The 27968-nt window shown below is 44.2% G+C and overlaps 4 protein-coding genes across 4 annotated transcripts; 3 read left to right on the plus strand and 1 right to left on the minus strand.

Annotated features, from left to right (window-relative positions):
* Positions 1-3205: 3205 nt before the first annotated feature.
* On the minus strand, positions 3206-3448 carry MYCFIDRAFT_178080 (uncharacterized protein; the record flags this gene model as incomplete). Its single annotated transcript, XM_007932001.1, has 3 exons — positions 3206-3239; positions 3272-3395; positions 3427-3448. 3 exons carry the CDS (start codon positions 3446-3448, stop codon positions 3206-3208), a joined length of 180 nt encoding a protein of 59 aa, XP_007930192.1.
* Positions 3449-3501: 53 nt separating this feature from the next.
* On the plus strand, positions 3502-5043 carry MYCFIDRAFT_79446 (uncharacterized protein; the record flags this gene model as incomplete). The annotated part of the gene is made up of 1 exon (XM_007931970.1): positions 3502-5043. The coding sequence occupies one exon, from the start codon at positions 3502-3504 to the stop codon at positions 5041-5043; it is 1542 nt and encodes a 513-aa protein (XP_007930161.1).
* A 181-nt stretch (positions 5044-5224) lies between these two features.
* On the plus strand, positions 5225-5989 carry MYCFIDRAFT_79445 (uncharacterized protein; the record flags this gene model as incomplete). The annotated part of the gene is made up of 2 exons (XM_007931969.1): positions 5225-5559; positions 5959-5989. 2 exons carry the CDS (start codon positions 5225-5227, stop codon positions 5987-5989), a joined length of 366 nt encoding a protein of 121 aa, XP_007930160.1.
* Positions 5990-15353: 9364 nt separating this feature from the next.
* Positions 15354-27963, plus strand: MYCFIDRAFT_208806 (uncharacterized protein; the record flags this gene model as incomplete). The annotated part of the gene is made up of 9 exons (XM_007932002.1): positions 15354-15375; positions 25165-25202; positions 25235-25266; positions 25302-25353; positions 25392-25407; positions 25437-25550; positions 25578-25844; positions 25880-26767; positions 26804-27963. The coding sequence occupies 9 exons, from the start codon at positions 15354-15356 to the stop codon at positions 27910-27912; spliced, it is 2538 nt and encodes an 845-aa protein (XP_007930193.1). The 3' UTR covers positions 27913-27963.
* Positions 27964-27968: the final 5 nt, after the last annotated feature.

Below are 27968 nucleotides of genomic sequence, written 5' to 3' on the forward strand. Positions count from 1 at the left end.
CCCCCGCCTAGCTAAGGAGATAATAATAGTTAGTAAGGGAGCTAGTCTCTAGGATCTAGGAGTAAATAGAGGTTACAGTTCCTTCCTCCGAGCGGCTTTTTATTAAAAAATAAAAATTACTAAATCGAGCTCCTAGTAGTATCTAGGCGACTACTAGGAGGCTAAAGCCTAATACTATCCCGGGGGTATTATTAGGGGAGAATAGCCTAGTATACTACTTTCTCGTATAGCAATATCGAAACAAACCTACTAACTATACTAAAAACACTTTTATATAGCATTTTATTTTAACTATTTTATTATAACAACCGAATAAGCTTAAGTAAAGATAAGCATTACGAATTAGTAGAATCCTCTAACTCCGATAAGCGCCCTAATCCTATTAACGAGGAAATTAGGCGACGACTAGTTATTATAAGCGCCGTCTAACTAGGAGAGGCTATTAGGCCTTCTACGCTAGAGGTACTCTATAATATTATTATAAAGATAATCGAGAGGTAGACTAAGTTTCTCCGTTAGAATAGGCGCCGTCTACTAGAGCTAGGAAGCGGTAGAAACCCCTTATTTAAAGGTTAGAACGCTATAGTATATATAGAGCGCTTTAAGGATGCCTTAGTCGAGTACGAGCTTAATAGTAAGTCTAACTAGTACAAGATCCGGTCCCTTACGAGGACTACTATTACTAAGCTTTACCGAACCCTTAGAACCCTAGTCGGCTACCTAGAAAAGGACGATAAGTCTAATACTAACTAGGAGACCTTTAAGTAGGCCTTTCTAAGGGAGTATCGGGAACGCGATAGCCGTCGTATTAAAAGTAGTTACGCGTAGCTCGAGGCCCTCTATTTAACGATACATACTAAGGATAACGACCTAAAGGAGTATATCCGCGAATTAATTAAGTTAGCAGATAGTATTAACTAGTAGAATCTCGAGAAGTCCTAAAGAACGAGGCTAATCCTTTAGGGGTTAACGTAGCCTATAGCTTAGTATATCTTCCGTTGCTATAAGCTTAGCGAGGCCGACCCTAAGAGCTTTAGAAGGTACAAAGAGGTCCTAGAGTATATTAAGGCCGATATCGATAGCTCCGCCGATACGAGGAAGTTTATTTACGGCGAAGATAGGAATAACCTAGTATAGATTAGAAGCGATTCCTTAGGAATTACTAGGGGACCTAAGTTTCTTCTCGAATCGCAAAGTAGTCCTAAGCCTATAACTCGTACTATTACTAAATACTCTTAGGAGGTAGTAGATATAGCTGAATCCCTAGCCTAGCTTAACCTTAATACGAAAGCATTATAGCGAGTTAGGGAGGTTATTAATACTAGTATACTAAAGGAGGCGCTACTAGTCTACTAGTTCCCTAACCCTAACTATTCTAAAGCCCCTTTAGTTAATGTCTACGCTATACGAAAGATCTATTCTAACTTAGATAGCAAGTGCTAGATATACGGCGGTTTTAAATATATCTAATCGGACTGCCCTATCTAGAAAGAGCTTCTTAATAGGAAGCTCGTTATCTAAGTAAATAGCCGGCTCTACTATACCGATACTAGCGACAAGATCGACTTCGAATAGGATCGTAGAGTACTAAAGCTACCTTAACTTAGGACCCTTCTAGAGAAGAAGTATACTATATAGCGGCAAGATCGAGTTCGAGGAGACTAGAAATAGTATCCTCGCTACTTTTACTAAACGAGAAACTTAAAGGTTAGGGCAAAGTAGGTAGATAAGTAAAGTAGTAATAGTACTACTAAGACCGTTAAGGTTAGCTTTGTTTCTTAGGACTAGGACTTAGTCGCTAACGTTTACGCGGTTACTAATAGTAGTATAGGTATCTACGCTACTACGAGGTCCTAAACCTAGTTCTAAATATAAAGTAAGGGCAAAGGCCCGTAGAATCCTTCTCGCCCTACTACCTAGTATAGTAGCCCCTACTAGGATACTTAAAAACAAGGCTACCGATAAGGCTAGACAATAGCGAGAGTTAACCGCTAAGACTAAGACTCTCTAAATAGCTAAAGACTACGCTACCCGAGCTAGTACTATTACTACTATATCTATAGGGAGCTTAGCTATTCTAGAGATAGTAGAGACTCTAGAGGTCGATATAGAGAATAATACTACCGATATTAGTAGTACTCTAGGCCTAGCTAACCTACCGGCCTATAAGCGGAAGTTAGCCGATCTAAAGAGCTTTTACTTTAATAGGTATATAAAGAAGTATAGTACTAGCCCTACCGATTCCTACGATATAAAGGCAAACGCTCTCTTCTAGTCTTTATAGTTCTTAGACCTTAAGTCTAATATATCTATAGGAGACCTACTAGCGTAAGGGTTGCCTACTAACCTATTCTAGAGCCGAATCCCTAACGATACTATCTTTATAAAAGACCTTACTACCCTCTAAAGGAAATAGGGACGAGAAGACTATATTAATATCTCCTTCCTATAGTTCCTCCCTAAATTCTTAGGCGTTATAGGACTAGTAGAAGATAAATCGGTAATTCTTTAGAACTAGGAGGATACTATCGAGATTCGATAATATATAAAGAAGGGGTCTAGAGCCTATCTTAGTTTTAGTTAAGGCTATCCGATTTACTAGCTAGTAGATTAGTCGAGTAGTACCTCCTTAACCTAAGGAACTTTACTCTATTCCTAATAATATAGACCTTTTAGTAGTTACTTATTCCTTCGCTATCGCTCCTAGTAGTTCTATTCTACTATAAACTATATTGCCTTCTTTCTTATCTACCTATATCTCTTTAAAACTCGTAATACCGTCGGTTAGCTAGTAATAACGTTGTATTCGTCGTATAGATACTATACTACCTTATTTTAATAGATATATAGTCGGTTATTAAGGAATTTAAAGATACGCTATATTAATAGGGTAGGTTAGTTAAATTACGACTATACGCGCTTAGCGATACTTATATCCTTAAAGATTAGTAATAGCGACTATAAACGACCTAACCTTAAGAGCTCTTTAATATAGAATAAACTAAATAGGTAATAATTATTATAGATCTTATCGATACTACGCCTAGCGATATTTAGTAGCTCGGAGATAGTAATATTAGATAACTCGCTCTCGTCGAAGAGGCGCTTAATCTTATTAAGCTAATAGTCTAGCAAACGCGCTATTAGTAACACCATCGAGGGGTCTATACTATAGAAATAGAGACGACGAGGTATAGGTATAGTATCATTTTAGAGAGAGGTAGGAAACCGCCAAGAAGCTAGTTCTGTGCTGGTTGTGGTATAGCTGCACCGCAGCAAGTTCCATGTCCCTCCGAGCGCATAGCGCGACATATTGAATAGCGTAATCGAAGGTTTGGGTTCTGCTCTGCTGTACGAACGGTTCCGCACAGCTGTGGCTGAAAGCTCCATCTCAGCTCACACATTAATTATGCTTGACTCATTCACTGACAGCGCTTCTAATTATCATTGTCCGCTTGACAGTAATTCCGAGCAGAACTCGATAGACTTGGACTCATCAGCATGGACCACTTCAATTCTACCGATTTCGACACCCACATCAATGATCTTATCTTGGAATGGAAAATCCCAGGTCTAGCGATTGCAGTCAGCCAAGGTGAAGACGTTCGCTCAAAAGGCTTTGGTCTTGCGACTCTCGACCCACCAAGACCGTGCAATGGCGATACAATCTTCGACCTGGCTTCCAGCTCCAAATCACTCACAGCTGCATCAGTAGGACTTCTCGTTGCCGATGAGGAGAAGTATTCGAATGTGACCTGGACCGCCAAGATGCACGACCTATTACCTGACGACTTCGTAATGTCTGAAGAGAGTTACACCAAGGACATTACGGTTGAAGACACATTAGGCCATCGGACAGGACTTCCACGGCACGATTTGTCTTATTTTGGCATTCGATCAAACCATACCGACACTCCTCAATCTGTGACTCGCAACCTGCGGAACCTGCAGCTTAATGCTCCCATAAGAACGAAGTATCAGTACAACAACATATTCTATACTGTGGCAACACATCTCGTGGAGAAGTTCTCGGGCGCCGACTTTTCAGATTTCCTCCAGAAGAATTTCTTTGCACCGCTCAATATGACTTCTACGCATCTACAGCCCGATGCCTCAAAGGCAGCCGGACTTGAAGAGCGCCTTGCCACGCCATATCATTGGGTCGACGAAACCAAATCCTACAGAACCGTGCCGTATCAGCAGTGTCCCGAAGCGCAGGGCGCAGGGTCTGTCATGACCAGTGTCAATGATTACATCAAGTGGGTACGGGCATTGATGAACCAACAAGATCCTATCACGAAAGAAGTCTTTGAGGGCATCACCAAAATTCGCATCCCAATCGATCCGGACGTCGATGATGAGGATAGAGACCCCTTCACATCTTTCGAAGGCTATGCTACCGGCCTGGGTGTCAAGTACTATCGTGGAGCGCAAATCATTAGTCACGACGGCGGGGTTCCTGGCTTCAGCAGTATTCATCTGTTCATGCCAGAACATGATTTTGCACTCATTGTTCTTGGCAATACTGGTGAAGCGGGAACGATCTGTGACGTTGTTGCGATGGAGCTCGTTGATGCTATGCTGAAGGTTCCACGCACTGAAAGAGTCGACTGGTTGGCTCGAGCGAAAGCGATGAAAGAGAAGGAGGACAAGGAGGACAAGGAAGATAGCTTGCGGAAGAAGCTGCTACAGGATTCCGAAAATCCAGAAGCTCTGAAGATGCCACTGGAGACCTATGCTGGACACTACTGGAATGTCGGATATCGGGGCATTGAGATTCAAATCAGAGACGGAAACCTCTTCATCGATGCGAGCGACCGTTCGATGGGGTTCTACCTTACTTTGGAGCATCTCAAAGATCAGACGCTGTTCGAAGGCAGAATGGAGGACTACTTTGATGGCTCAGAAGGGGAAATGGCTGCCGAGTTCAAATTCGACAATGACAGGGTTGTGAAGTTGGGTCTAGATATGGAGAGTGATCTTGGGCACTACATCTGGTTCGACAAAGTGGAAGGGCCGAGAAAGGACTTGCCCGCCAGGTAGTCATTCGTTTGCTGTCTTTTTTTTTCAAGATTCGGACCTCTTGTGATCTTTCTTGAAGGATGTATTGATGTATGCCAAAGAACACATTCACAAAGAAGGTAGTTATCAGCAAACAAATGAGCATACTTAGACTTGCCGACTCGGGCTCTCCGGTCCTTCTCATACACAGGCAGTAAGCATCATGTCTCACGACCAGACCGCTGAAGACAAAAGCAAGCAGGGCTCTGACGAAAGGACCAAGTCGAGCGCGGAGAAAGAAGTTGATGAAGATTGGCAGAATGTGAAGGTGAACGAAGAGGCAAGCATTATTACTCAGCCGAAGTGCCTCGCGTCGGCTTACACCAATAATCTCGCACAGGGAGTCCCTGAGACTGCCTCAGACGACGAAGCATCGCAGAGGCTCCGAGAGTCTCCAGAAGTCATTACGGAGGAGGCCACGGAGGAGTTCACAATGATTGAAAGCAAAGATGTTCCAACGGCGGAGAATTTGGAGGCGAATGGCAAGCCGTATGGTGGGTTCGTGGCTCCTTCAAAGCCTATGCGAAGAGGTGGGCTGAAGGGCGGCGAAACGAAGTCCAAGTCTAAGGGTGGCCGGAGAGATAGCCTTGATTGTAGCAGACTTTTAGCGTCCCATTCTTTTGGGTTCCTGCGGGACTGTATCCACCATTCCCGCTAGGAAATGGCCCGATTATTAGGCGTATGATGGGACCCACCAAACTTACGGAAATGCTCGGTTTTAGTGTGTTAGCTCGGTTTGCCTAATTAGGCTATATTGTTGTCGCAATTAGACTAGTATAGCGACTTCTAAGGTGTTGTTAGTTGCTATCTACGGCTTCTTCTTCTTCGGCCTCTTAATAGCTCGTAGCATTGTCGCTCTCGGTCTCTTACGCTTGCTATTACTACTGTATTTATTAGAAGTCCGCCTCTTACCTACTACCTCTCGTAAAGCGTTATTATTGTCTAACTAAGGGAAGTCTTCTACTACTTCTAGGTCTTCTTTTAATAGTAAAGCCGACCTTAATAGTAAAGCCGCTCTTGCTAGCGAAGTGAGGTCTACAACCTCGGCTGTCTCTTCGATAGTATCTAAGTTAAATAGCTAAGCTAACTGCGCCTACAATAGCGACTCGCGGAGCGGCGCCTTCTTGCGAGGTAAGGGCCTAAAGGGTAGCGGACTCGGCGTAAGAAGGTCGATAACTTGTAACGGTCGACGTATTAGGGATAAGAGGGTCTTATTAAGCGGCGGAAGATTAAACGCTCGAGGTCTATATTTAGTCGCTAGCGGCGGTAGTAGTAGTAGTAGCGGAAGTGTCGGATACCGAGGCAGTTGTTGTTATTAGCGAGTTAGAGTAATAGGTTTAGGTAGAAGGTCCGTCTACTGTCGCTGTCGCTGTCGCCGGTTACTAGTTAATTAGACCTTAGGCGCGCCTTCTTAAAGGAAGTCGTCTAGCGAGAAGTTAGCTAACTAAGTAAGCGTGTCCTTTACCTTGCGTAAGAAGCCTCTTATAAACTTGTCTTTTAGCGTGCTATCGTAGATTGTCTTATCGTTACGGACCGTATAGAAGTGCTATAAGAGGCCTTCTATACCTTCGTTAAAGTAAGCGCGAAGGTCTCGAAGATAGGGGTCGCTAGTAGTATAGTTTTAAGTGTCTTCGAAGCCCTCGAGAAACAAGGTAGTACTGTCTCGTTGCCGCTAGTATTAACTAATTTCTATACTATTAAAGCCGCAGTAGAAACTGATATAGATCTATTATTATTGCAGAGTAAGCGGTATTACAAACAGGTAGTATCTTAGAATATAGTAGCAAGGCAGGTGCTGCTAAAACTATAGCAGGCAATTACAGTAAGGAGGTTGTTGTCCGTCGCGATATAATACAAGGCCTTTGTATAGCGGCAATGCCTTAGCCTTATATTCTTCCGCAATAGCGAGTTGTTTCCTAACGAAGTCCTACGCCGCTAGAGGGCTTAATTGCTTAAAATACGGCATCTCTTTAACCTTCTAGTATTGCGTGCGTTTGCTAATTCTATAGCTTTGTAGGTCCGCCTTATATAGTTGTCGAGCGTCGATTGTTAGCAACTTAGTTATAGTGCTATACATCGTTAACTAAGGAAGGTCCTTCTTCCGGTCGTATTTAATAGTATTATAGTATCCTTCTAGCGGCGAAGTAGTACGTATTTGTATAAGAACTAGGTTACGAAGACGTGCCTAGGTTGCCTATTTCTATAACTTCTCTAACCCCTAGTTCTTCCGTAAATACTAAGCCTCTTCTGCTAGTCTGTTATTGGCTAGTAACCGGCCCTACACCTATGGGCTAGTTTTGAGCCTATATAAGAGGCCTCCTTCTGCAGAGTAGACAGATCATTAACCTCGTATAGCACATTGTTTATATCACACTTCTACAATGCCTATATTGTAGGGCTCTAGTTATTAGCCTAAGCGATAGTCTCGTCATCCTATCTTGCTAAATATAGCTGCCTATATTGCTATAGGTTATATTACCCTCGGTAGCCTATACTATTGCTACGAGTAGTGGTAGTAGTATTAGTTTCCGTCCTTTATTAGAGCCGAAGGTAGGGCTATCTCTTTATATCTGATAGGTTCGGGTATATTAAAGGTGGTCTCTAGGCACGAATAGCTATAACCGAAGCGAGGGTACGACAAGAGCCTACGATACGGACGATACCGAAGTATCTTAAGGGGCCGTTACGACAAGCAGAGAAACCTCTTAACGAGGGCATCGCTTTAACCCCGAAAAGCTGCAAACCCTTAGGACTATTATAGCTTAGGGCCTAGTCTATAACTATAGCTAGCTTCTAAGGACTCGGCTCCGGGTCGAAGACCTATTTAGCACCGCTTACTCGAGATAAGCTACCGCACGCCTAAGGAGGAGATAGACTAATTACCTATCGGCCTTGCTTGGTTTGCTAAGACTATCTATACGATAGCAATTTCTAGATTGCAGGTCGGATGCCTAGACAGTTCCCCTATTAACCGGGTAGATTGTTTCGGGATTCGCTGCCTCGTTCGGATAGTGCTTAGCCTTCTACTAGAAAAAGAAGGTCCCCGCCCCCCCGCCTAGCTAAAGGAGATACGAGCTGGTTTCTAGGATCCAGATATAAATAGAGATTGCAGTCTCTCCCTCCGAGCGGCTTTCGTCTAATACTAAACTTAGCTCCTAGGGGTATATAGGCGACCCCTAGGAGGCTAAACTCTAATACTACCCCGGGGGTAACATTAGAAGAAAACAGCCTAGCATACCATTTTCTCGCATAGCAACATCGAAACAAACTAAACCTATAATATATACTAAAAACACTTTCCTATAGTATTTCATTTTAACTACTTTATAACAATCGAATAAGCTCTAGCGAAAGCGAGCATTACGAATTAGCGGAATCTTCGGAATCTAATAACCTACCGGACCCTATTAACGAAGAAATCAGGCGACGACTAGTTGTTATAAGCGCTATCGAACTAGGGGCTGTCGAGCCTTCTACGCCCGAGGCCCTCTATAATGTCGTTATAAAGATGATTTAAGGGCAAACTAACCTTCTCCGTTAGAACAGGCGTCGCCCGCTAGAGCTAGGAAGCAGTAGGAACCCTCTGTTCGAAGGGTAGAACGCTACGGCGCACGTAGAACGCTTTAAGGACAACTTAGCCGAGTACGGACTCGAAGAGGAGTCGGACTAGTATAAGGTCCGGTCCCTTACGAGGACTACTATTACTAAGCTTCACCGAACCCTTAGAACCCTAGTTAGCTACCTAGAAAAGGACGACAAGTCTAATGCCGACTAGGAGGTCTTTAAGCAGGCCTTTATAAGGGAGTATCGGGATCGCGATAGCCGTCGCATTAAAGGCAGTCGTACGTAGCTTAAGAACCTCTATATAGAGAGGCGCACCGAAAATAACGACCTAAAGGAGTACGTCCGCGAGTTTGTTAAGTTAGCGGACGGCATCGACTAGTAGGACCTCGAGAATTCTTAGAGAACGAGGCTGCTCCTTAAAGGGTTACCGTAGTCTACGGCTAAGCGTGTCTTCCGTCGCTACAAGCTTAGCGAAGCTAATCCCGAGACCTTTAGGAAGTATAAAGAGGTCCTAGAGGCTATTAAGGACGACATTAATAGCTCCGCCGACGCAAAGAAGTTCATTTACGGCGAGGACCGGAATAACCTAGCCTAGGTAAGGAACGATGCCTCGGGAACTAGAGGGCCTAAGTTTCTTCCTAAATCGCAAAGTAGTCCTAGTACCGTAACTCCTACTATTACTAAGCATTCTTAGGACGTTACGGACTTAGCTAAATCCCTAGCCTAGCTCAACCTTAATGCGAAAGTACTGTAGCGAGTTAGGGAGGTCCTTAATACTAGTATACTAAAGGATGTGCTACTAGTCTACTAGGTCTCCGATCCCAACTACCCTAAGGCCCCTTTAGTTAACGTCTACGCTATACGGAAGATCCATTCGGACTTAGATAGCAAGTGCTAGATGTGCGGCGGTTTTAAATATGTTCAATTAGACTGCCCTATCTAAAAGGAGCTTCTTAAAAGGAAGCTCGTTATATAAGTAAATAGTCGGTTCTACTATACCGACACCGGCGACAAGATTGACTTCGAGTAGGATCGCAGAGCCCCGAAGCTACCTTAACTTAGGAGTCTTCTAGAGAAGAAGTATAGTAGCAAGATCGAGTTTAAGGACACTAGGAACAGTACCCTCGCCGCTATTACTAAACGAGAGACTTAGAAGGTTAGGGCAAAACAGGTTAAGGAGCGAAGCAGTGACGGTACTACTAAGCCTATTAAAGTCAACTTTGTATCTTAGGACCCGGACGCAGTTACTAATGTTTACGCGGTTACTAAGAACAGTATAGATGTCTACGCTGCTATAAGGTCCTAAACCTAGTCCTAGGGCAAGGGTAAGAGCCCGTAGAACCCTACCCGCCCTAGTGCGGCAGCCCCTACTAGGATACTCAAGAAGCAGGCAGCTAATAAGGCTAAGAAACAGCGAGAATCAGTCGCTAAGACTAAGATACTCTAGACAGCTGAAGACCGTGCAACCCGAGCTAGTATAGCTACTCCGGAGGTCCTAGAGACTCCCGATATCGATATAGAGGATGTTGCTACCGACATTAGTAGTACCCTAGGCCTAGCTAACCCGCCGGCCTATAAGCGAAAGTCAGCCGACCTAAAGAGCTTTCGCTTTAATAGGTACATAAAGAAGTATAGTGCCGGGCCTACTAACTCTTACGATACAAAGGCAAATGCTCTCTTCTAGGCTTTATAGTTCCTAGACCTTAAGTCTAACGTGTCTATAGGGGAGCTTCTAGTATACGGTTTGCCTACTAACCTGTTCTAGAGCCGGATTCCTAACGATACTACCTTTATAAAAGACCTTGTAGCCCTCCGACGTAAACAGGGGCGAGAGGACTATATCGACGTCTCTTCCCTATAGTTCCTTCCTAAATTTTTAGGGGCCTAGGAGTTAGCAGAAGGCGAATTAGTAACCTACGAGAGCTAGGAGACTATCGATAATACTAACGAAGAGGGGATTGAGGAGATAGGCCGAGGGGATAATAATAATACCGACTCTGCTTCGGTTTCAGTTTCTATTAAGGCTGTCCGATTTACTAGCTAATAAATCGGTCGAGTAGGACCTCCTCGACCTAAGGAACTTTACTCTATCTCTAATAATGTAGACCTTTCCGTAGTTACCCGTTCCTTTGCCGTCGTTCCCGCTATCTATATTCAAGTTACTATCAGAAGCTATAGTTAGCAGTTGCTAGCAATGCTTAATAATAGCTTAGAGTCACTTATTATAAGTAAGCGCTAGGCTAAATAGCTCCGACTGCCAATAAACAGAGATATTTCCCTTAGTATATAGGGAGTGAATAGGGAGGTTGCGCTAGTAGGTGCCTACTATAATGTTATAGTAGACGCTTTCGGTATATGCTTTTCCTTTACCTTCTAGATTGCCGCCGACCCGAATACGCTAATCATTCTAGGTCGTCTATAGTCTCGTATAACCCGGGGTGTCTAGCGCAACTGCGACGATAGCTCTTAGGAAGGAACTATCGCTAACTAGAAGGGCAACCGAGTCGTGTTTACTAGTTATGTCGGAAACACTAGCTACAAGTCCTACGAGGATATCCTTGCTACTTCTAAGCGCTCTTCGGGAAACGCTATAGCGCGGTTATAAGACCGGCAATCTGCGCTATAAGTCAATATAGCTTAAATAGGTTATATCTAGAGGTGCGCCGCTCCGTACGACAAGGCTAGTTTCTAGGCTCTATACTAAGGAGACGAATGCTCGAAGCAATAGCGAGTATAACAGTGTAACGACTACCTAGTACACGAATCTCGGTAATAATGCTATCGTAGGCATCGCCGCCGGAAGCGGATCTACCCGAGCCCGAATCCGAACTAACCAATTAGAGCGCCGAGCTAATGCTACCCCGGGGGTGTTATTAGGAATCTAACGTTTTCGCCGGAATTATAAATTAGGATTACTAGCTATATACCTACCGACTTAAGGAGACTTCTAATAAAGTTTACGCGCTATTCTATTGCGCTAATCTCCGGGCCCAACGTTAAAGAGAGAGGGCTCGGGTATTACGAGCGGTTAGTATATATACCCTATATAAGAGGGTAGCTAACAAGATTAAGCCCGTAAAAGGCAGCGTATATATAACCGATAGGTCCAATCCTAGCGGAAATCCTAACTAGCGACAAAAGTGCCTTAACCGCGAAGCGATATTAACACCTAGGGATAGTCTATACGACTAGAGGTATATTACTAAAAAGTTCTCCTCTATTCCTAGGGGATCGAGGCTAACGCCGGAGAGACTAGCGAATATTAAACCTAGCATCGAGCTTTCGGATCTTAAACTAGATTTGCTGTACGAGCTTCTATATAACCGCGAAGCCGTATTAGTATATAACTTTACGTATCTAGGTAGGATCAACCCGGAGGTTGCCCCTCTATAGAGGATCCGAACGATCGAGTATAAGCCTTAGGCTTACCTAGGGTTTAAGCTAAATCTAAGCCTAAGAGGTATAGTTGAGGACATGATACGGCAGCGTGTAAAGGCTAGCACCTTAGAGCCTTCCTATGCCTCGTATCGCAATCTATACTTCCTAGTTTAGAAGAAGACAGCCCCTAGGGAGCTAAAGAAGTATCGGCTAATCAACGCTATATAGAAGTTTAATATAGTTACGATTAGAGATGCTAATCTTCCTCCGGAGACTAATAGGTTCTTAGAAGCCTTTGCTAACTATATAGTAGCCTCGCTAGTTAATATGTTCTCGGGCTACGACTAGATACCTCTCTACCCTAATAGCCGGGACCTTACTAGTTTCGAGACACCTCTTAGGCTATATAGACAAACTACCCTTCCCTAAGGGGCAACCAACTCCGTAGCCTAGTTTGTTCGTATTATGAACTAAGTCCTCGCGGCCTATATCTCCTATGTAGCGATGCCTTTCCTCGACGACATCGGCATTAAGGGCCCTAAAACTAGGTACGATAATAAAGAAGTAGAGCCTAGCATCCGTAGGTTCTTTCTCGAATACATTTAGAACCTCGATAGTGTCCTCTACGACCTAGAGCGAGCTAACCTAACGGTGTATAGGGAGAAGCTTTAGCTCCTATATAAACGAATGAATATTGTCGGGTTTATAACTAATAAGAACGGCCGCTATTCTAACAATGCACGGGTCCTAAAGATTGTTTCCTAGCCAGACCCTACCTATTAGAAAGATGTCCGGATCTGGCTTAGAGTAGTCTCCTACTTCCGCATCTAGGTCGAAAACTTTGCGTTAGTATATAAGCCTCTATACGCCTTGCTTAAGAAGGATGTAGAGTTTATATAGACCTCCGTTTACTAAGCCGCTAAGGACAAGGTTACTAAGGCGCTTGTTAGCGCGCCTACGCTTACCTCTATTAACTACTCGGAAGGCGTAGGTCTACTAATTGTTGCTATCGACTCGAGCGGGGAAGGCTACGGCGAGATACTAATGCAGTATAATCGTAAGGAGCCCTCCTTACGTTACCCTGTCTGGTACGAGTCCGGTCTATAGAAACCTATCGAAGCCCGATACGATACTAGCAAGCGAGAGTGCCTTAGTGTCTATAAGGCTCTTAAGAAGTTCCGACCTTAGCTCTTTAGAATGTTCTTTCGCCTAGAAGTCGACGCTTAGACGCTAGTCTATTAACTTAACCGTATAGCCTCCGACCTACCTAACTCTGCGATAGCTCGGTAGGTTGCCTAGATCTATTTGTTTAATTTCGACGTCTTCCATGTTCCTAGCAAGAAGTATACTAGGCCGGATAGCCTTTCTAGAAGGCCTACTATAGAAGAGGATATCGCCGAGATAATAGAAGAAGAGGATGTCGACGCGGTTATTAACCGCACCTTCTTTACTGCCTTCTATATTAATGCTATGCCGGTGATTACTAGGCCTACTACCGACGACTAACCTAGTAACTAGCCTAACGAAGACCCTGCTACTAACGACGAGGGCTAGGACGATGCTAAGGCGGGCGAACTAGGTAGGAATAATATCCTTAATAGGGTCTACTCCGACGACTCCTATAACATCGCCTACTTCCTTACCTATACGAAGAGAGCTCCCGGTCTGTTAAAGAGTTAATACCGTCGTATTATCCGCTATTCTCGGAGGTTCCTTGTTAAGGATCGCATCCTTTAGCGATAGGCTATAGTTAATGCACCGCTCTAGCGTATTATTAACGATCTAGCAGCCCGATAAGAAATCCTTCGTTCCGTTTACGATAAGCTCGGCTATCGGGCGGCGGAGGGCACCTTCGATATCCTTCGTCGACGCTACTAGTAGGACGGCGTATAGGCTAATGTCTCCCGCTACTACAAGAGCTGTCCTAAGTGCAACTTTAGGAATAGCTACCGGCGTCTAGGAGAGCTGCGTATCCCTACTGCCTAGTTAGTTAGGGAGCGGTAGTATAGCGATAGGGTCTATCTTAGCCGCAACAATAGCCTATATATTATTCGAGAGGGTCTTTCTCGATAGCCGGAGGCCTATTATTTCTATAAGGGTTGCGGTGCCATTAATGCCCGTAATATAGCTACCTTCCTGTTTAAGGATCTGTTTTACCGCTAGGGAACACCTTACGAGATTATCTTAGACAACGCTACGAACAACATAGCTAAGGAGGTTTAAGCGCTACTTGTTTCGTACGGGGCTAAGAACGTTCGCATCTCCCCGTACTATCCCTAGTCGAATACTATTATTAAGCGCGGCTATCGGTCGTTAATTAATACCCTATCCAAGATAACTAATAGTAGCGACAGATTAGTTCCTATTTCTACCCGCGTCCTAGCCCTTCTCTAGGCGGACCGAACTACTATTGTCGATACGACTAGACTTACACTAGCGGAACTTATAATTAGGAGGGACGCCGTTCTTCCTATTGAATTGTCCTACCGCACGTACGGCGTTTACGATTAGGGGTCTGTTCGTACTAGGGTAGATCTTCTTACCCTACGGGCTAAGGCTCTTAAGGATATAACTACGACTTCTTAGGAGGGTCTTACTCGATAACGTCGCCTTCGGGAGGAAGCTAAGCAGTATTTTAATAACTATAATGCTGTTGATTAGGAACCTCTAAAGGTTGGCGATATAGTCCTTCTATACCGGTCCGAACTAGAGTATAGTTACTCCTATAAGCTAGCCTTCAAGTGGAAGGGTCCTTATAGAGTAAAGGAGGTCCTTTACTCGGGTTCCGCATACCTTCTTTAGGAGCTAGATAGTGCTACCTTAAAGCACTCTTACCCTTAGGCTAATCTAAAGAAGATCGTTAAGTTACGCGAACCTGCCCGCCCTCCGCCGACCGAGGAGGAAGTTAGTGCCTCTATAGACCCTCTACCGTCCTTAGATGCCTATCGGGAGGAGGATCCTACCGCTATTATAGATCCTATTCTGCCTAAGAACTATACCTATCCCTAGATTCCTCTTAGTAAGCTATTAGGAATAACTTAAGAACAAAGGGAGGGTTATATACGGATTAACTATATATAGAGCGTTTCCGATATTGATTCCGATTCTAATAGTAAACTAGACTTCTAGCTATCTGACTCTGACTCCGAGGAACCTGACTAGTCTAGCGATAAAGACCGCTTAGAATCATAGCTAGACGACCCCGAGACTAAATAATTGCTTACTCTTCCTTACCTCTGTCTGCCTCTACTACGTTGCTTCCTTACTCTTATCGATCGTTCTCCGCGCTATTAATGCAGTGCCGCCCTATACCTTTAGTCCTTACCTATTGTCTGTTCCTGCTAATGTTTATGCTCTCGTTTATTGCTTTTGGTTTATCCTGTTGTTATCTTTTGCTTTTACCTTTACCTTCGATTGATGTTGCTATAACTTTATTCCTTCGCTCTTGTTTCCTTAGATAGAACTATACGAGGCGTATTTTCCTAATAATACCCCGGGGGTAGCATTAGGAAGATAGCCGAACCTAACCCCTCTACCCTTCTAGGACTACTTCCCTCTAGATTCCTAGTCTCTAGCAACCGCCCTTAGGTAGCAACGATAATAAGATACTCCGCTAGAGAAGATTGTTCCTGCCCTAATTAGCATTAGTTACGTAGGACACTAAGAAAGGGAGGATCCCTCTCCCTTCCTAGCTCTTAGATAGACGTAGCAACCTAGGCCTATAGCCTCTAAGAATAGGGACCTTAGGCCGCTAAGCTTAGTGTCTAGAAGAAAGAAGAACGCACGGGCTACGTTTACATACCTGCTACTGCGAAAGGTAATGCTGCATCTATAACGATATTGCTATAGGCTAATACAAGCTACGCTAGGCCTAGGCGATTTGCTCCTAGTTACCGAGCATCTCTAGAGAAAAGCTAATCTACCCCGGGGGTGTCATTAGTCCCGCTAGCCTTACTACTATAGATTACTACTAGGTACTCGAACTGACTAGTTACATTTCGAGTGCGCGGGAATCTACGAAAGCTAGAGGTTAACAAAGGCGCGTAGTCGCTACTAGCAATTAGCTAGATCGATTGTTAAACTTTAGCCGCCCTACTAACAAAGGAGTCTCGTATATAGCTTTACTTTTTAGGGTCTATATATAATCGTCATCCGTTTGCTTTACCGGAATATACGGACTACGCTACCTTCGCACCCTATTTAAGGCGAGCCTTCTAAGCCCTTTCTTCTACTCGAACACTAACTAACTTACTACCGCCTACCCCCCCCCCTCTTCTATCTAAACCCTTCAATTATTATTAACAAGCTACGAACGTTTTTGTAAGCTCGTTACTAACTCCTTTCCGCTCCGGTCGACTAAGATGTCTTCCGGCGCCCTAAATCCGCTAGGCGCTAGCAGCAGCGGCAACCTACGAGCCTTAAACCTAGGCGCACTAGTCCCGATCGAAGCCCTATCCGATAGCGCCTTAGCTGCTGTAACTAGCCTCGAGCACTGCTTCTAGATCGTTACCGCCCTTAAAGATCCTTAAGAGAAGATCTAGAACGCTCGCACCCTGCTACGCGTTATCGATAGGAACATTAAGAAGGCTACTATCTTAGTTGCGTACGGTATAAACAACTTGCGTTAGTCTATCGGTAAGCGTATCTTTAAGCGCGAGGTTCTTAACGATATAGATATTAAATAAGCCTTTCCTATCGTCTATAGCCTCGAGACTGCCGGCACCTAGATTCGTTTACGCTTTAAGACCCTCGACTAGGCCTTCGAATATTAGGGAGGACTAAGCAGTCTTCCTAAGAGCCTTATTAACTTCGCCTACGGTAGACAAGAGCGTACAAAGCAGGTCTCTTCGTTCGTTAATAAGTATAAGGTCCGTCGTTAAGGCGCCGAGCACCTTTCCCGTACTATAATCTATCGTATATCTACCGCTAGTAAGAAGGTAGGCAAGCAGTCGCTCAACTTGTCCTTTGCGCTTAACGACTTTACGACATCCTATTAGAAGCGGCACTACGATGCAATTGTCTAGGTCGATCTCAACGTATAGATAACTAAGGATCTACTAAAAGAGAAGGGCTGTCGCATTAATAGTGTAGGCTTTATTGTTAAAGGTTAAGAGGCTCCTATCGTTAATGTCCTTAAACGTAAGGCTCTTCGCCTAGAAATAGAGGCCGATACGGCTGCTAGTCTCGCGCTCGCTACGGAGATATAGGCTTAAGACCGTCGCTCGACCCGTAACCGTAAGGTCCCTTAGGAAGTTAAAGACGAGCGCGCTAAGGCCGAAGTAGCGCGTAAGAAGGCATTGCATACTCGCTAGGCCCTCCGTAAGGCTACTAAGAAGTATAGCGCCCCTTCTAGTACTAACTATAGTACTAACTATAGTGACTCGGATATTAATATGCTAGATACACTACTAGAAGATGTCTCCTCCGAAGGCTCCTTTAGCGAGCGTAGAGATAGAGGGCTCTCGCCGATCCTATTAACTAAGAATATCTATAGTTCTTGTAAGGGCGACTCTATTGCGTACCTTATTACTGAGATCGATATAGTTCCTAAAGCCGTAATAGGCGAAGCTTCTGCCGCCCTCTCTATCTGTTAATAGCTCGACGACCTTAGTAAGCTAGGAGAAGAGCCGTTCTCTATATGTGCTAACTATATTAAGAAGGCCGCTAAGGTCTGTAGTCTCTATGCTAGTACTAAGGCGAGTGTCCTCGTCGGTCGCCTATTAAAAATTGGTCGTAAGGTTCCTAATCTAGACGCCTTCGCTACCCTTAAGGCTAATTAGGCCTATACTAACTAGTTTCCTAGACGCCCTGTTGCCGCCCCGATATCTCTAGGACTCTACGCGTTCAACCCTACTAGTACTATTACTCGCGCCCTTACGCTAACAGATCGCTAGAGTAAGTTCGTTACCGGCATCCTTAGCTAAGGCACTTCCTTCGACCGCTTTCGCTAGACTAGTAATGCTATCTTCCCTTAAGTCTTTAGTTAGTTATAAGAGCCTCGTAGAGTATATCTTCCTTTCCTTATCGACCTAATATAGGAGGAGTTTAAAATGTACCTTTAGTATATGCGTGCGATGCCTAAGTCTAAGCAAGAAGGCCGTAATATCCTTTAAACTTATAGTGTAAGCAACTAAATCGTCCGCTAGTATCCTGCCCTGTAGCTCTTGGCTGTCGCCCTTCGACCTAATTACGTATACGAGCTTATCTCCGTCCCTAAGCCTGCTAAGTTCTTTAAGGTTAGCGGTACTTACGAAAACTGTCCTTCTAAGGAGTCTGCTCGTCTCGGATAAGATATAGTTAAGCTCGTAGCTAGCGAGGGTGCTAGTTACCTACGTATTAAGGTCTGCCTTATGTCTAAGGATAAGACTAGCTGCTCTACTATTGTCGAAGGCATGCATTAGCCCGAGGTCTTTGCGAACTAGGTTAAGAAGCTTAAGGCTCGTAGCCTAGTCCTACTAAGCAAGATCGGTAAGATTACTAACAAGCACCTTACCGACGACGACCTCGACTATATGTTCGATAGTTAGCCTAATAGTAAGGGGCGCAAAGCAGAGTAGATCCTCAACCCTCTAAAGGAGTGCGAGGTCTCTATTTAGATGCTATACCTGCTATATAGTAATCTAAAGACTAAGAGTAACCGTATATTAATTGACCTAGGCTACTCTCGCGTTATTAACGGCACTAAGGTTAAGGGCTACGAGAACTTAACAGTCTCTTAGGTTGCTAAAGTACACCGCAATCTAACCGCCCTCCTAGCCTCTAACTCCTTCGTACTATTCGCTTTCCCTACGGCTATCTTAGTCGAAGGCCTCGGCTATATCTCCGACGCTCTAGTTAGTAGGATTCCTTAGTTAAGTTACGTTGTTTAGAACGAAGTTGAACAGATCCTCTAGCTTAATAACGAGGGACTTAAGGAATATCTGCACGATTAGGAGAAGGCTGCGACGGAAAAGGCTATTAACCTCCTCGTTAATTAAGCTTTCTACGAGGGATAGTACTTCGGTGCTAACAGCTTTAACGTATGCGGAGGAGATTTCGAGAGCCGACTAGCAGATGAGGTTATTGCTAGTAAGGATTACGGCGCGTTAAAGCAACAGTAAGTCTGTATAGTGTTGCTTAGGAAGTTGTTTTTGCATAATTATAGTATCTAGGATTAATACTACCCCGGGGGTGTTATTGCGGAGTTCTAAGAATAGCCTTAGCTAAGAGCGCTAAGGATGCATATATGTTTGTTTTAAGCGCGCATAATGTGAAACGTGTCTAGTTAGACACGAAGAAAGGGAGGGATATTGGCTAGTAACCGGCCCTATACCTATAGGCTAGTTTTGAGCCTATATAAGAGGCCTCCTTCTATAGAGTAGACAGATTATCAACCTCGTATAGTACATTATTTATGTTATACTTCTACAATGCCTATATTGCAGGGCTCTAGTTATTAGCCTAAGCGACAGTCTCGTTATCCTATCTTGCTAAACATAGCTGCCTATATTGCTATAGGTCATGTTACCCTCGGTAGCCTGTACTATTGCTACGAGTAGTAGTAGTAGTATTGGTTTCCGTCCTTTACTGTTTAGAAGCCTTAATTCTGCTTCTATTATAGTAACAACCTCTTTAACCTCTGCCTTACTCCGAGCCTAGTAAATGGCTCTTTTGAATAGTCTCTAGACTATAGGGTACTTAAATTTAGGAAAGTGTCGAAGGAAGGTCTCTTTAGCGTACCGCTAGCAGAGATATAGTCGTATTTCCTCGTCCTCGTCGAAGGACAGTCGAATAGCCGCTTGTTCTTATACCGAGTCGTTAGTTATAGCTAACTTCGGCTTCTAGCGAGGGCACTACCGCTTTAGGACTCGGAAAGCAGCTTGCTAAAGCCTCGCACGCTGTGTTTGTAGCAATATATATACTGCTAGCATCCAACTTTCGAATCTATTACGGATATACACTATAAAGAGATGCTAGCCTATATTAGTAGTCTTATACGTTGCGTCGTAGAGAAATAACTAATCCTAGATTAGTCGCTGCTTTGCGGTTCCTATAGCCTAATTATATAAGCGGGGTAGTAGTAGTAGTAGTGCACTTACATCTCCTACTAATCTATTATCTAATAACTGCCTCTGCTAATCCGCCTGCTATACAATACCCTTATAAAGGCGCCCTTCTATAGTTGCTAATACAGCTTTATACTATAACTAAGCGCCGTTTACTAGATTAGTTAATAGCGATAGCTCGTTATATAGGTTCTCGAGTTAGAGGGAGATATTGCCCTTCTTAGTAAAGGTTACCTTCTTCTTGTCCTTCTTCTTAGACCATTTTATTACACCTTCCTTTATACGATAGCCTCTAATAACGGCAAAGCGGTTAGCGTTACGACCTTCCTTTATTAGATAGAATATACGAGCTATATTATAGTCGTATTAGTCTATTAAGTACTCGAGAACGACCTTTAAGCCGTTACTAGCACCTCGTACGTCCTACTTACTATTAGCTTCTAACTCGACTTAAATAGGCCTCCGCTATCGACTCGAGAGGCAACCCTACTAAACTTACTATATAATCTATCGAATAGTAATATAGCGAGCCCGCCTCGGTAGAAGGATCGGGCGACGACGAAGCGACCTTGTATATATACGGCTCTCTATAGTTCTTCGAGCGATATATAGCAATTACTATATACGTCGCATTACATCCTTCCTTATAATACTCTACCTTCCGAATACTATCTAGCACCTCGCGTAGCCGATTAGCATCCTGCTAACAACGATAATAGTATATTGTCCGCTATATTAAGCTATCCTTATGCCTCTCCTATAGCTTCTAGTACTAGAAGTTACTAGCAAATGGCTATACCTTGTTGTATTTATCGGCGTCTAAGAACAGGCTATTTAAGGGTGGATTAAAGAGCTAAGAACGCAGTAATATATCGAGACAAGAGGGGATTAGATAGGCTATTGTAATAGTTAGAAAGAGCGTAGAAATTGGCCTACCTACATGCCTATAATAACACCTTATATATAGCTATATAGCTGATTTTTCGTCGATATAACGACTTCCTACTACGATATAAAGTCGGCGACTAATGGATCCTCGGCATGCCTAATTTAGCTAGCAAAAATAGCTATATCTCGATTTATTAATCGACTCTACTACTACCGAGTATATCCGTAAATGTAAGTAATCTACTACAACCCTTGCACGCTAAAAGTCTGCTACATCTAACACCATCTTAGCCGGAGATAAATGAAGGTGTAAGTATATTAACTAAGACAAGGGCATAAATCGCGCCGCTACGGCGGCTAGGTTTGCAAGGCCGCTTAACTACTTCTATAGTTGTTTATAGGCTATATGTAGACCGCTAAGAGGTCTATATTCGAGCCAATTTCAAGCCTTGTAATCGCATAGTATAGGCCTATAAATAAGGAGCTGCAATAAAGCTAAACTAGACCTTATCTAGCGGCTATTCCTATTTCTTGTTTATCGACCTATTCTACCTCTTCCTCGCGTTACGTATCGCGCTTGTTTTAACCTTACTATCGCTAATTCTACGCTCTTTGTAATAGCTAAGCCGTCGTACGCTAAACACCTATCTCCTAAGAATATTAAGTTGTTACTTAGTAAGCTAGAAGTAGAGCGGCCGGTACGTATAGACCGTATTATAGCTAAGTAGGTTGTAACTAAGTAGATTGTTATAGTTTAAGAGCCCGTTTCTACTAAATCTATACGATCGAAGGCGCCTATTCTTCTACCCTATAGGTAGTAAGAACGGTATTTATCGAGTAGAAGGCTTCGAATACGATAAATACCGCTATTTTGTATCGAATATATAGTATTGCAAAGATCGACCTAGGAAGTTATTAGTAGACCGCGAGAATAACCGCTTATATCGACGATTAAGCCTTAAATATCGTATTTATAAGCGCTATATAGACTACGATCGCGTAGACCGTAAACAGCGCGCTTCTAAGGCTTCTAAGGATATAGTTGTTACTAAGCCTAGTAGATAGCGTATTGCGCGAACGAAGCCCTTAGACGACTACTATACGAAGTTGTCTATTATTAAGGTATACGAGAAGCGGCCTAAGGCCTATTTAGGCTAGTTCCTCGACAACTGCGTACCGAAGGCTCTGCCTGCCAATTTAACGGTTATTAGGCCGCTCTACGTCGAGCTAGAATCGCTAAAGGAAGGTTATTCGCATAGTCTCGAGTTTGTAGATAGATTAGCGACTAACGACGGTATAAAGGCCGTTTAGAAGGATCTACTAGATTCTCGAGCTAGTTAGTATTATTAAGTGAGTTCTTAGCGCTAAATACTAACTATTCTAGTAGGCTTAATAACTATCGCTTAATTAGTTAGCGATATAAGACGACCTAAATAGTAGCAAGTATAGTACGACGCTAGAGCCGTTATTATTACTCGAGACCGTATTAGCAGCGCTAACCGCGAAGCCCTAAAGCGTATAAGCGACAAGCGAAGAGATAGTGTTAAACTAGATAGTAAGAAACAGCTTTAGTAGGCATACGAGTACTTATAGGCCAAATTCAGTAGTAGAAGTAGCTACGTAGAGATAATTTAGTCTCGTAGAAGTAATAGAAAGCTATATAGAGGTCTTGTATAGGTAGCGGACTAGCAACTTCGAGCCCTTCGTAACTATAGTCCTTTATTCTTGCTAGACTCAACCTATTGTACAAACAAGCTTAAATAGCTATTATCGACAATCTATATACGCAATAGCTATTTAGAGTAGCTTCTAGCGGCTTACTTCCTTATAGACTATAAACAAGCATACCTAATTAAGAAGGCTATTTCTAGGCTCGAAGAAATAGCTAAATTAGACTACAATCGTAAGGTTAGCGAATACAATAGATATAGGAAGCACTTCTACGTTAACGACGGCTGTTCTAGTAAAGCTAAGGATTAAGACGATTTGAACTAGACTAAATAGTCTTCTTAGATAGCGCTATAGTCGATTACTAATAACTTAGCAAGTAAGCAACTCGGTATAGCTAAAGGCCTCTTAGATAGCGGTATTGTTTAACGCCTCTACTAACGTTACCTTATTAAAACCCTCGAGAAGCACTTTAAGCGCTTTCCGGCTGTTTTAAAGGCAATAAACAAGGCTCTGTTTATTACTCGAGACTAAGAAGAATGCTAACACTTTATTAACTAGGCAATAGTAGCCTTTAAGTCCTATAAGAATACGGTTATAGCCGCCGAAGAGTTAGCTTATCTAAAGGCAAATTAGAAGGCTTCCGAAAGCGATCGCTAGGCGACTTAGTTACGACTCGGAGACCCGATTTTAATAGCCGTTCGCACTACTAGCCTACTCGAGGGCTATTACGCACACTTAAAGCGCCGAGATAAGCGTTAGATGCGTAAATAGAGCTTGCGAGGTACGTATTCTTCCTATTCTTATAGTGCTATCGGAATTTATATAAAAAGCTATAGTTTTTAGAATAGGGAAATTCCTTAGAATAGGCTAGCTTTTAGCCTTCTATATTATTCTTAGACTTCTACGGCTTCTTGTCTCTTCTATACAATAATAACTAACTGTTCTAGGTACCGTCCTATACGTCGTTTAGCTTAATAGCTACATCCGCGACCGAGTCCGTTAAAATAGCGTAGTTAAGAAGTATAGATAGCTTCTAATATAGCGGCAAAGCAAGACAATCGAATTTCGGCGCTTACCTCTCGCAATATAGAAGAAGTTAGCAGATTAGCTTATATAGTGCTATACCGATATTAACAACTATAAGCCTACCTAGCGGATAGCACTACCGGCTCCCTATAACAACGTATATAGTAAATGCTTCTGCTACTTCTAGCATAGCTATTACCTACCTTGTAAGTATATTTAGCGCTTCTATATCGAGGGAACGAGTATCCTTATACTAGAACGTTGCCGGCTCTATATTAATCGCTTCTAAGGTCTAAATAGCAATCTAATCTACCCTAAATAGTACTAGACTAAGCTAGTTATAGACGACGACAATTAGTTAAGCCTAGCAGGTGCTATTAAGGTCTATAAGGCACTAGGAGTGTTACGGAAGCGCTAAGTAAAGGACTACTTCTATTCTATATAAGAATTAGTCTCGTAGGCCTTCTTCCGGTTCTACGACTCGTAGGCTTCTAACCTAACCGACGCTTAGCAATATAAGGCCCTTCTATAGTAGGTTACTAACTACGCTTTAATAAGCTATAACTTAATTAACGCGTATATACAATAGTAGTTTAATAACGGCTATTAAGAGGCCGAGTTAATACCTCGTCGGGCCGCTAAATAGCGAGGTATAGACGATAGGCTATTACGCTAACCTGTCTTCCGGTTAAAGCTATTATTAATACCCGACTTAGCTATAGCTGCTTCTAAAGGTTTAGAGGTTAGTAAAGCAATAATAAAGCCTCCGATTAGGCCTCGTATCTTAGTCGATAGCTATACGCTATAGGTTTATAGTCTATCTAACTACTATAGTATTATAGAGGTTAGCGACCTACTTATTTAGTCGGACAATAGAAGCGATAGTAGCAACAACGACGCTCTATATAACGACAACAACGACGCTCCGTATAACGACCTATTCGATAGCCTATCGGATACAGACCTTCTTCTTTAATCTACGCTAATTAGTCGATTGCCGCTATCTTTACTAAAAGGCGCTAGTAAAAGTAATTAATACGATAACGACGAGGCATTAAGGCATTAGTCGTCGTTACTATCCTTACTAGACGATTTGCCTTTACTAAGCAGTCTGTTTCTACTATCTATAGTAGAGCTACTACTATTTATAGCACTATCTATAGCTTTATATTTATTACCTGTTCTATTATATACTAGTAAGGAAACTTTACTTAATCTACTACAGCTATTAGGTAGCTCTTATAAGCCTCGTCGTCGTTAGAAGCCCTTAATTAGTAAGCTAGTAATACCTTTAAAACGCGCCCGCGGAAGATTATATATAGGTATACTAGGTTTACTACCCTATATAGATTAATCCTCTCGTAAGCTATTTCCTATACTAATTAGACTACTAAAACGACGGATCTAAAGAGGAGTTGTCGCTTCTAAGCGGTAGCAATAGTGCTACTAAGGTGTAGTCGTAGACTTAGTCGTTTTCGAGCGATTACGGGTATTCGGAATAGTAGAAATCCGAGGTAATTGGCTTTTATAGGGGTGATTTGCAACACCCCGATTTGTACACTAATTTACGTGGTTTTAGGGCACTTTGCAGGGTCGCATAGAACCCTCGAGGTGCATATAATTTACTTTCTTGGTTGATCTACTCGCACCTGATGAATGACTACGAAGGCTTGGCAGGGGCACCATGAGTACAGACAGGAGTTGGAGCAGCGATGTCCTGGTCAAACTATTTTGATTAGCCAATGTCCATTCACTCAGCGTCCGAGCCGCGGAAGTGCAATTATTCTAGACTTCATGGGCCAGCGGATGCCGTGCCGCAGCCTCTTCCTTCAACAACATCTCCTTCGCGAAAGATCTCCATCATCTATTTGCACGCACTTCCACGAGGCAACCAGCCGGCACGTCCTCGCGAGGAGTGTGCCGCATGCCGGCCGACATGAACAGCATCACCGCGTAGTCTGGCTGGCTTGGATATCCCACGTAGAATCTCGGCGGCGGCGGCGGCGGCGGCGGCGGCGGCGGCGGTGGCGGAAGCCGAAACATGCGGGATACGAGGTGGCTATTCGTATTGCTGTTTGGTCTTCTGCACCGCCTCTGCCCGCACGCGCATGCGCATGCGCATGGCCAACATGCGCTCACAAATGGCTCCATGTCCTCCACCTCCACCTCCACCTCCACCTACGCGCCTACCTACACGGGGCCAGCCACGGGGTCCGGAAGCGCATATGCATCGGCGTGCAATGAAGCAAAACAGCGCTGGGCGGCGAACGGCGATATGACGTTTGTTTCGACCTCCGTGTACAACAGCACGACAACAGCAGTCTTTGCCTCGACGCTGTACACGACCATTACATCTCTCGGCGACAATGCCACTCCGTATACGCTCTGCGATGGCTTCCCTCGCATCAATGCCAGCCGAACCGTCACCTCGATCGAAATCCCACACACACTCACTCAGACAGTCGCTGTGACGACTTCGATTCCGACGCCGATTCCTCAGCCAAATTGCACAATCGGACCAGCCGACTGCTCGTCTTTGCTCACTGCTTGGCGGGCAGCGTCTGCAGCATTTCAGAGCTTCTCAGCCACAGGCCCAACCGCTACACCACCGCCATATGTCCCATCCCCAATATGCGGCTCTGCCACCGTTGCACCTCAATCTGTGGCGGTGGATGACCCTCTCTGTGTCATGAATGCGGCTTCTGTCCAACTCCTATACTGGCCAGTGCAGACCGTGACGCCTTGCGATGCTTGCCATCGCAGTCTGAGTGACTGCCCGACAACCACTGCAGGCCCTACCATATCTGGCAAACCCAATACCATCGTCTGGCGCAACCAGACGTTGACAAGTCCTACGGCATACATTGCTTTCGAAGGATCCTGGGCCTACACCGTTGGCGAGACCACTCATACCACTCCTCAGACCATCGTCATCCCTCAAGATCCTGCTTCCGTTTCCACCTACTGTGGTAAGCCTGGAGGGGGCTACAGTCCACCGAAGAGCGTCAATTACAACAACTTCAACAGTCCAATTCCCGCGGATGTGTATCGATGCCAGCCAAGCTGCTTCACCAACCCACTGCCATGGTCAGCGCAACCTGTCCCATTTACATACACCGATACCATCGACGGCAGTGCAACTACTATCGTCGGGACACACAGTTCTTTAGTGTCGCTTGCTACGGAGAATCTATGTTCCACCATCTGGAATGACTACGCACCAGTGCTCTCAATCCCCGAAGCCTTCAAAACGATCAATCCTGCTGGCTATGTGGATATGTTTGGCGTGCCAAGTGTATGCCGCTTCATTTTCGACGAAGATGCTGTACTATTCGATCCTCCCATCGCACTCACGGAAGTTGATATGGCTGCGAGGCCCACATTACCGCGTGGCAACAGTGCTGAGCCGACTCCTACGGAAACATATACTATGCCCAATGCTCCTACGGTTCCGACTGCGCCGACCGCCAACCAGCCGACCGTGCCAACAAGAACAGCTGTAGCCGTTGCGGAGAGTCAAGTCGCTCCTTCGAACGTTCAACCTCTGCCCTACCCTCCTGATTCTCAAAATGCGGGTCAGCCTCCGCCAACGAAGACATCGCCAAGTGTGGCGGATATTATCGCTTCAGTCATGGGAATGACGGCGCCAAACAATGGAAGACCGGGCACGGCAGTGACACTGGCGTACGCGACGGATGGATCTGCTATTGTCGTGAATGGTGCGACTGCGTCTTTGGGAAATGAAAATCACAATGCTGGCAACTCTGTTGTACGCTCTGGTACTATCTCCGTCGCTGGAACCTCCTATCCATGGTCCAAGGTCGGCTCCTCAGTCATCATCGACGGCCAATCACTATCTCCTGGTGCAAGAATCGCTGTCAATGGACAGACCATCAGCTTAGTAGGCGATTCACACGTCGTCGCCATCTCAGGAGATGTCACGTCGACTATGAATCTGGAAGCAACAGCCACAAGCGCTCTCAGCGAGGGTTCGGGAGGCGTGATTACCGGAGGGAGCAATACACTGAGCTATACGACATCAGGAGGCGTGTTAGTCATCGGCGGACACACGTTGACGCCCGGAGAGACCATCACACTTGGTGCCGAGTCCTCTACCCCAACAGCGAGTACAACTCAGCACACTTCTTCGAGAAGTAATACGGCTGCGCATTCAACGGCCACTACGACATCTGGATCATCAAAAGCCGAAAGTTCTGGGATTTGGCGCATTTTGCTGACGGCTTTGCTCATCATGATAGCTTTGTTCGCTGCATGGTAGGATAGACATATACCACTGATGATAATATGTAATGTAATGAAAACCGTGTCGAAAAA

The sequence above is a fragment of the Pseudocercospora fijiensis genome, assembly GCF_000340215.1.
Source record: "Pseudocercospora fijiensis CIRAD86 unplaced genomic scaffold MYCFIscaffold_8, whole genome shotgun sequence".
Classification (NCBI taxonomy): Eukaryota; Fungi; Ascomycota; class Dothideomycetes; order Mycosphaerellales; family Mycosphaerellaceae; genus Pseudocercospora; species Pseudocercospora fijiensis.